Raw genomic sequence first — 10,000 nt, forward strand, 5'->3', positions numbered from 1 at the left:
TGCGTGTGGCTTTGTGCTGCGTTATGTCTCCGGGAGCACGGGGCCCGGCTATTACATGGTCATGCTGCTTAGTAACGGCTCGCTCACTGAAGAAAGAGGCAATGCAAGTCACAACTGTTTCTGCCACACTTCATCCTTTCGTCTTTATTTGTCTCTAAGAGAATGAGTATACTGATGATGATTAGGATGGACTCCTCTTCTCCTGTCTGTCCCACCCCCCCCCACCCGTCTGTCACTCTCTCTCTCTCTCTGTGTCTGTTTGTCTGTCTGTCTCTCTTTCTCTGTAAAATTCAAATTCAAATTGCTTTATTGGCATGACCATAACAAAACACAGTATTGCCAATTATTACTGTCACTCTGACAGTATTACTGTGTGTGTGTCTCTCTCTCTCTCTGTCTCCATCTCTATCTTGTCTCCATCTCTGTCTGTCTGTCTCTCTCTCACACACACAAGCACACACACATTTGGCCCACAGCACAATTTCAAGAATCAACTCTTATTTTTACGCATTTTACTTAAATAAACACAATTCCTCTACTGTCCCTGCAGCACCGTTAGACAAACAGACAGTGTGTTACAGACTGTGTTAAAGTGTGGTACAGACGGTGTGTTACAGTGTGGTACAGACAGCGTTTTACAGTGTGTTACAGACTGTATTACAGTGTGTTACAGACTGTGTTAAAGTGTGGTACAGACGGTATGTTACAGTGTGGTACAGACAGTGTGTTACAGTGTGTTACAGACTATATTACAGTGTGTTACAGACGGTGTGTTACAGTGTGGCACATACGGTGTGTTACAGTGCGTTACAGACGGTGTGTTACAGTGCATTACAGACGGTGTGTTACAGTGTGTTACAGACAGTGTGTTACAGTGCGTTACAGGCGGTGTGTTACAGACTGTATTACAGTGTTACAGACGGTGTGTTACAGTGTGTTACAGACTGTGTGTTACAGGTGGTACAGACGGTGTGTTACAGTATGGTATAGACAGTGTGTTACAGTGCGTTACAGACTGTGTGTTACAGTGTGGTACAGACAGTGTGTTACAGTGTGGTATAGACAGTGTGTTACAGACTGTGTTGTGTTCCAGACTGTGTGTTACAGTGTGTTACAGTGTGTTACAATGTGTTACAGAATATGTTACAGTGTGTTATAGACTGTGTTACAGTGTGTTACAGACAATGTGTTACAGTGCGTTACAGACGGTGTTTTACAGTGTGGTACAGACTGTGTGTTACAGTGTGGTATAGACAGTGTGTTACAGACAGTGTGTTACAGTGTGGTATAGACAGTGTGTTACAGTGTGTTACAGACTGTGTTACAGTGTGTTACAGAATATGTTACAGTGTGTTACAGTGTGGTATAGACAGTGTGTTACAGACTGTGTTACAGTGTGTTACAGAATATGTTACAGTGTGTTACAGACAATGTGTTACAGACAATGTGTTACAGTGCGTTACAGACGGTGTGTTACAGACGGTGTGTTACAGTGTGGTACAGACTGTGTGTTACAGTGTGGTATAGACGGTGTGTTACAGTGTGGTATAGACAGTGTGTTACAGACTGTGTTGTGTTACAGTGTGTTACAGACTGTGTTGTGTTACAGTGTGTTACAGAATGTGTTACAGTGTGGTACAGACGGTGTGTTACAGTGTGTTACAGACTGTGTTACAGTGTGTTACAGAATGTGTTACAGTGTGGTACAGACGGTGTGTTACAGACTGTGTTACAGTGTGTTACAGAATATGTTACAGTGTGGTACAGACGGTGTGTTACAGACGGTGTGTTACAGTGTGGTACAGACTGTATGTTACAGTGCGTTACAGACGGTGTGTTACAGTGTGGTATAGACAGTGTGTTACAGTGTGGTACAGGCGGTGTGTTACAGACTGTGTTGTGTTACAGACTGTGTTGTGTTACAGAATGTGTTACAGTGTGGTACAGACGGTGTGTTACAGTGTGTTACAGACGGTGTTACAGTGTGTTACAGACATTGTGTTACAGTGCGTTACAGACGGTGTGTTACAGTGTGGTACAGACTGTGTGTTACGGCGTGTTACAGACTGTGTTGTGTTACAGACTGTGTTATGTTACAGTGTGTTACAGACTGTGTTACAGTGTGTTACAGACAGTGTGTTACAGATGGTGTGTTACAGTGTGGTACAGACGGTGTGTTACAGATGGTGTGTTACAGTGTGGTACTGACTGTGTGTTACAGTGTGGTACAGACGGCGTGTTACAGTGTGGTATAGACAGTGTGTTACAGTGCGTTACAGACGGTGTGTTACAGTGTGGTATAGACGGTGTGTTACAGTGTGTTACAGACTGTGTTGTGTTCCAGACTGTGTGTTACAGTGTGTTACAGTGTGTTACAATGTGTTACAGAATATGTTACAGTGTGTTATAGACTGTGTTACAGTGTGTTACAGACAATGTGTTACAGTGCGTTACAGACGGTGTTTTACAGTGTGGTACAGACTGTGTGTTACAGTGTGGTATAGACAGTGTGTTACAGACAGTGTGTTACAGTGTGGTATAGACAGTGTGTTACAGTGTGTTACAGACTGTGTTACAGTGTGTTACAGAATATGTTACAGTGTGTTACAGTGTGGTATAGACAGTGTGTTACAGACTGTGTTACAGTGTGTTACAGAATATGTTACAGTGTGGTACAGACGGTGTGTTACAGACGGTGTGTTACAGTGTGGTACAGACTGTATGTTACAGTGCGTTACAGACGGTGTGTTACAGTGTGGTATAGACAGTGTGTTACAGTGTGGTACAGGCGGTGTGTTACAGACTGTGTTGTGTTACAGACTGTGTTGTGTTACAGAATGTGTTACAGTGTGGTACAGACGGTGTGTTACAGTGTGTTACAGACGGTGTTACAGTGTGTTACAGACATTGTGTTACAGTGCGTTACAGACGGTGTGTTACAGTGTGGTACAGACTGTGTGTTACGGCGTGTTACAGACTGTGTTGTGTTACAGACTGTGTTATGTTACAGTGTGTTACAGACTGTGTTACAGTGTGTTACAGACAGTGTGTTACAGATGGTGTGTTACAGTGTGGTACAGACGGTGTGTTACAGATGGTGTGTTACAGTGTGGTACTGACTGTGTGTTACAGTGTGGTACAGACGGCGTGTTACAGTGTGGTATAGACAGTGTGTTACAGTGCGTTACAGACGGTGTGTTACAGTGTGGTATAGACGGTGTGTTACAGTGTGTTACAGACTGTGTTGTGTTCCAGACTGTGTGTTACAGTGTGTTACAGTGTGTTACAATGTGTTACAGAATATGTTACAGTGTGTTATAGACTGTGTTACAGTGTGTTACAGACAATGTGTTACAGTGCGTTACAGACGGTGTTTTACAGTGTGGTACAGACTGTGTGTTACAGTGTGGTATAGACAGTGTGTTACAGACAGTGTGTTACAGTGTGGTATAGACAGTGTGTTACAGTGTGTTACAGACTGTGTTACAGTGTGTTACAGAATATGTTACAGTGTGTTACAGTGTGGTATAGACAGTGTGTTACAGACTGTGTTACAGTGTGTTACAGAATATGTTACAGTGTGTTACAGACAATGTGTTACAGACAATGTGTTACAGTGCGTTACAGACGGTGTGTTACAGACGGTGTGTTACAGTGTGGTACAGACTGTGTGTTACAGTGTGGTATAGACGGTGTGTTACAGTGTGGTATAGACAGTGTGTTACAGACTGTGTTGTGTTACAGTGTGTTACAGACTGTGTTGTGTTACAGTGTGTTACAGAATGTGTTACAGTGTGGTACAGACGGTGTGTTACAGTGTGTTACAGACTGTGTTACAGTGTGTTACAGAATGTGTTACAGTGTGGTACAGACGGTGTGTTACAGACTGTGTTACAGTGTGTTACAGAATATGTTACAGTGTGGTACAGACGGTGTGTTACAGACGGTGTGTTACAGTGTGGTACAGACTGTATGTTACAGTGCGTTACAGACGGTGTGTTACAGTGTGGTATAGACAGTGTGTTACAGTGTGGTACAGGCGGTGTGTTACAGACTGTGTTGTGTTACAGACTGTGTTGTGTTACAGAATGTGTTACAGTGTGGTACAGACGGTGTGTTACAGTGTGTTACAGACGGTGTTACAGTGTGTTACAGACATTGTGTTACAGTGCGTTACAGACGGTGTGTTACAGTGTGGTACAGACTGTGTGTTACGGCGTGTTACAGACTGTGTTGTGTTACAGACTGTGTTATGTTACAGTGTGTTACAGACTGTGTTACAGTGTGTTACAGACAGTGTGTTACAGATGGTGTGTTACAGTGTGGTACAGACGGTGTGTTACAGATGGTGTGTTACAGTGTGGTACTGACTGTGTGTTACAGTGTGGTACAGACGGCGTGTTACAGTGTGGTATAGACAGTGTGTTACAGTGCGTTACAGACGGTGTGTTACAGTGTGGTATAGACGGTGTGTTACAGTGTGTTACAGACTGTGTTGTGTTCCAGACTGTGTGTTACAGTGTGTTACAGTGTGTTACAATGTGTTACAGAATATGTTACAGTGTGTTATAGACTGTGTTACAGTGTGTTACAGACAATGTGTTACAGTGCGTTACAGACGGTGTTTTACAGTGTGGTACAGACTGTGTGTTACAGTGTGGTATAGACAGTGTGTTACAGACAGTGTGTTACAGTGTGGTATAGACAGTGTGTTACAGTGTGTTACAGACTGTGTTACAGTGTGTTACAGAATATGTTACAGTGTGTTACAGTGTGGTATAGACAGTGTGTTACAGACTGTGTTACAGTGTGTTACAGAATATGTTACAGTGTGTTACAGACAATGTGTTACAGACAATGTGTTACAGTGCGTTACAGACGGTGTGTTACAGACGGTGTGTTACAGTGTGGTACAGACTGTGTGTTACAGTGTGGTATAGACGGTGTGTTACAGTGTGGTATAGACAGTGTGTTACAGACTGTGTTGTGTTACAGTGTGTTACAGAATGTGTTACAGTGTGGTACAGACGGTGTGTTACAGTGTGTTACATACTGTGTTACAGTGTGTTACAGAATGTGTTACAGTGTGGTACAGACGGTGTGTTACAGACTGTGTTACAGTGTGTTACAGAATATGTTACAGTGTGGTACAGACGGTGTGTTACAGACGGTGTGTTACAGTGTGGTACAGACTGTGTGTTACAGTGCGTTACAGACGGTGTGTTACAGTGTGGTATAGACAGTGTGTTACAGTGTGGTACAGGCGGTGTGTTACAGACTGTGTTGTGTTACAGACTGTGTTGTGTTACAGAATGTGTTACAGTGTGGTACAGACGGTGTGTTACAGTGTGTTACAGACGGTGTTACAGTGTGTTACAGACATTGTGTTACAGTGCGTTACAGACGGTGTGTTACAGTGTGGTACAGACTGTGTGTTACGGCGTGTTACAGACTGTGTTGTGTTACAGACTGTGTTATGTTACAGTGTGTTACAGACTGTGTTACAGTGTGTTACAGACAGTGTGTTACAGATGGTGTGTTACAGTGTGGTACAGACGGTGTGTTACAGATGGTGTGTTACAGTGTGGTACTGACTGTGTGTTACAGTGTGGTACAGACGGCGTGTTACAGTGTGGTATAGACAGTGTGTTACAGTGCGTTACAGACGGTGTGTTACAGTGTGGTATAGACGGTGTGTTACAGTGTGTTACAGACTGTTTTGTGTTACAGACGGTGTGTTACAGTGTGTTACAGACAGTGTGTTACAGACTGTGTTACAGTGTGTTACAGACGTTGTGTTACAGACGGTGTGTTACAGTGTGTTACAGACGGTGTGTTACAGACAGTGTGTTACAGACAGTGTGTTACAGACTGTGTTACAGTCGGTGTGTTACAGACGGTGTGTTACAGACGGTGTGTTACAGTGTGTTACAGACAGTGTGTTACAGACTGTGTTACAGTGTGTTACAGACGTTGTGTTACAGACGGTGTGTTACAGACAGTGTGTTACAGACAGTGTGTTACAGACTGTGTTACAGTCGGTGTGTTACAGACGGTGTGTTACAGACGGTGTGTTACAAACGGTGTGTTACAGACTGTGTTGTGTTACAGACAGTGGTCAGGGACTCCCAGTGGAATTAGATAATGTATCTTTAAAAAAGAAGCCAGCGATGGCGTCAGTACTGCCATGGATCGGTGACTCCAGGTCGTCAGTGGTGTTTAGTAGGAGCTCTGTCACGGCCGCACCGAACCCAGTTCTCCCCAGCCCGACGGTAACCCCAGCTGGGAAACAAGACAACAAAACACTCGTCGTTGCTAGGAAGACCCCGGAGGGCTGACGACCCGGCGAAGGACGGGGGGGGGGGGAGGCTGCGGGACTCCTCGAGATGGGAGCTGCTGCTGCTGCTGCTGCCTCCTTTATTTTGCGCATCCCCTCCCCCCCGCCTGTGGCACAAAGCGCACGGCCGGCCTCATCCGTCCCCACCGCGCGTGTCCGTCACGCCGGAGACGCGCACAGCTCGGACGGGCGGAGCGTCCAGCGGGCTCCGGGTTCACCGCCGTCCATGTTTCATCGCACGGTCGAGTCACCGCTTGTCCCTCACTTACCGGTCCTGCAGGCTGCGCCGGGGTTTGCGCCTTGCTTTTATGACATCCCTCCGAAAACATGCCCATGGGGGGGGAGGGGGGGAGGGGGGGTATGTGTCCGTCGCTTTGTGTGAGATAACCTCCCCAGCAACTTCAGAGAGTTTGTAGATAGGTTTACTGTCCCATCTACAGCGCGCAGGGCGCAGGACGCAGGACGCAGGGCGCAGGGCGCAAGATGAGTCATGTCGCGGCAACATGGGTTCTTACGCACGACAACACGCGCGAGGGAAAAAAAAACAAACAAACAAACAAAAACGCGAAAAGCAAAACCGTCCGCGGTCGTCGCGCTACGACAAGCGGACGCGCACGGGAATGTGCGCGCACGTACACGCGCGCACACGTTTATTTGAATCTATTCCGCGCGATCGTGCGCGCCGTGGCGGGACAGAGAAGACTTGGGGATGACAGGGATCCCGGTGCAGCACTGTGATAGGCTACACACACACACAGACACACACACACACACACACACACACATTGATTGGCTGAGATGTGTGTGTGCGCACGAGTGTCTGCGCGCGCGCGCGCGCGACTGTAACCTCCTCGTGAAGACTGCAGCTCCGCATAATCTCGACGCACCATGCAGGCGGATGGCAGGATCGGGGAGAAGGAACGAGCGGAACAAAAACCGGGACGGGATTCGCCTTGAGACCGCGGACCGACGCGTCGCCGTAAACTTGCGAGATTACACCCCACCCCCTCCTCTCCCCTGCACCCGATTGGACCGCCGGTACCGGAGAAACCGGGAGAGCCCGCGTTTTGGTGCAGCGACCCAAAGCGTCCAGAGTGCCATTGCCTCGGATGGACACGCGCACCGCTCGCAAAACAGCGCGTCCGCCTGGATCCCAGCACGGCGGATCCTGCTCACACCGAACCCGCTCACACACCGAACCTGCTCAGACCGAACCTGCTCACACCGAACCCGCATCGCCCGCACCTGCGAGTGAATGCAAATACAACACCGCGTGAGCAGGTGTCGGGGGGGGGGGGGGGCTCCGGCGACGGACTTTTTTTTTTTGATCTTTCACGATAAACCAAGTCCATCTGCTGGAGACCAGATCCACAAGTGGGACTCTTCCACTTCTCCCCCCCCCTCCTCCTCCCCTCCTCCCTCCTCCATGCAGCTCCACTTCACCCACTCCCGCGAACCGCGATGAGGAGGCGCGGCGGTCACCGGAAACTCGCCTACAAATACATCTTCACGTATATCCTTAACAAAGTCACCCGCAGGAGAGTGTTGTGAGTTAACCGGTGGAGCGGGGGGGGGGAGGTGGTGGAGGAGGAGGAGGAGGAGGAGGAGGAGGGGGGGTCATCCGAGGAAGGAGCGAACGCCGTCTCCGATGCGGAGCTGGTCGCTGTCCCGCGCGCGGGCGGTGCTGAAGTGCGGATGATGTCCGGGCCGAGGCTGCAGGGCTGCCGCTCCCTCCACCTGAACGAGGACAACGGCCGCTTCCTGCTCCTGGCGCTGCTCATCGTGTCCTACCTGCTGTGCGGCGCCGCCGTCTTCTCCGCCATCGAGAGGCCCTCGGAGCTGCGGGCCCACGGCCGCTGGGACGGGACCCTGCTGAACTTCAGCCAGAGCTTCAACATCAGCCTGCGGGAGCTCAACGCCTTCCTGCGGGAGTACGAGGCGGCCATCGCCGCCGGCATCCGGGCCGACACGCTGAGGCCGCGATGGGATTTTACCGGGGCTTTCTATTTTGTTGGGACTGTGGTGTCCACTATAGGTGGGTAAATATGAACACACACACACACACACACATATATACAGGGCCCTGTGCCGTGCCACGAGGGTCAAATAGCTTCTAAGAGCAGTGATCTCCAGGGGTACCCCCCGAATCGCCACGGGTACCCCCCCTGAATGAGGCCCAAGCTGTATTTCTTAAACGTGGTTTGCAGAAAACTTTTTGGCGTGGAACTGCACTCGCCCCGTGGCTCACATCTGCGATGCCGGTGGACTGGCACCCGGACGTGGGCCGCTTCGGGCACCGACGGCCTCCTTCTGCCGCTGACAAAGCGGACGTGAGCCTGAAGTGGCCCACATGTAGAACAGCAAATGTGGCCCAAACGTGCCAAACCACATGTGGGCCTTTTCTGGCAGAGACGCGGTGCTGTGGGCAACTTGTGATCCGGATGTGGCCCTGAAGTGGCCCGTGTGGTAGATGGTGAATATGGCCCAAATATCACCAAACTCACACGGGCCACCTTTGGTAAATATGCAGTGTTGCTCTGGGCTTGGTTCTGGCCCAGATCTGGGAGAAAGGGGGTATGTGGGCCGGATGAAGTGTCGGGTGCGGGCCGGGTGCGGGCCCCAGCAGTTTTGCTATCTGGGATGTTAATGTGCAGGCTCGGTAATGAAAACCTCATCAGGCCAACGTGGTGGTGTCCATGCACGTGTGACGGGGGTGACGGAGGGTCGTCACTTCTCAGTCCTCCTCCGTCCAGCTGAATGTGTGTTACTCAGTGAAGTCTGCCAGTGTTGCGTTGACTTGTGTTAGGTTGCATTGACTTGTGTTGTGTTGTGCTGGGTTGTGTTGTGTTGTGCTGGGTTGTGTTGTACTGGGTTGTGTTGGGTTGTGTTGAGCTGGGTTGTGTTGTGTTGTGCTGGGTTGTGTTGTGTTGTGTTGTGCTGGGTTGTGTTGGGTTGTGTTGTGCTGGGTTGTGTTGTGTTGTGCTGGGTTGTGCTGGGTTGTGTTGTGTTGTGCTGGGTTGTGTTGTGTTGTGTTGTGCTGTGCTGGGTTGTGTTGGGTTGTGTTGTGCTGGGTTGTGTTGTGCTGGGTTGTGTTGTGTTGTGCTGGGTTGTGTTGGGTTGTGTTGTGTTGTGCTGGGTTGTGTTGTGTTGTGCTGGGTTGTGTTGTGTTGTGTTGTGCTGTGCTGGGTTGTGTTGGGTTGTGTTGTGCTGGGTTGTGTTGGGTTGTGTTGTGCTGGGTTGTGTTGTGCTGGGTTGTGTTGTGTTGTGCTGGGTTGTGTTGTGTTGTGCTGGGTTGTGTTGGGTTGTGTTGTGTTGTGCTGGGTTGTGTTGTGTTGTGCTGGGTTGTGTTGTGTTGTGTTGTGCTGTGCTGGGTTGTGTTGGGTTGTGTTGTGTTGTGTTGTGTTGTGCTGGGTTGTGTTGGGTTGTGTTGTGCTGGGTTGTGTTGTGCTGGGTTGTGTTGTGTTGTGCTGGGTTGTGTTGTGTTGTGCTGGGTTGTGTTGGGTTGTGTTGTGCTGGGTTGTGTTGGGTTGTGTTGTGCTGGGTTGTGTTGGGTTTTGTTGTGCTGTGCTGGGTTGTGTTGGGTTGGAATGAGAATCTGTGTGCACATGGTTGGACAACGCCGGACCAATAAGTCAGCTATCATGGTGACATTCCCCCCCCCCC

The 10,000-nt window shown here is 49.3% G+C and overlaps 1 protein-coding gene across 1 annotated transcript in view; it reads left to right on the plus strand.

Annotated features, from left to right (window-relative positions):
* The first annotated feature begins 8,032 nt into the window (after positions 1 to 8,032).
* The window catches only part of kcnk12 (potassium channel, subfamily K, member 12), a 47,229-nt gene continuing 45,261 nt past the window's right edge, over positions 8,033 to 10,000 (plus strand). The window contains exon 1 of the mRNA XM_056292326.1: positions 8,033 to 8,372. Within this exon, the coding sequence (XP_056148301.1) occupies positions 8,033 to 8,372 (340 nt within the window). The remainder of the gene's footprint in view (positions 8,373 to 10,000) is intronic.

The sequence above is a fragment of the Lampris incognitus genome, chromosome 13 (genome assembly GCF_029633865.1).
Source record: "Lampris incognitus isolate fLamInc1 chromosome 13, fLamInc1.hap2, whole genome shotgun sequence".
NCBI lineage: Eukaryota > Metazoa > Chordata > Actinopteri > Lampriformes > Lampridae > Lampris > Lampris incognitus.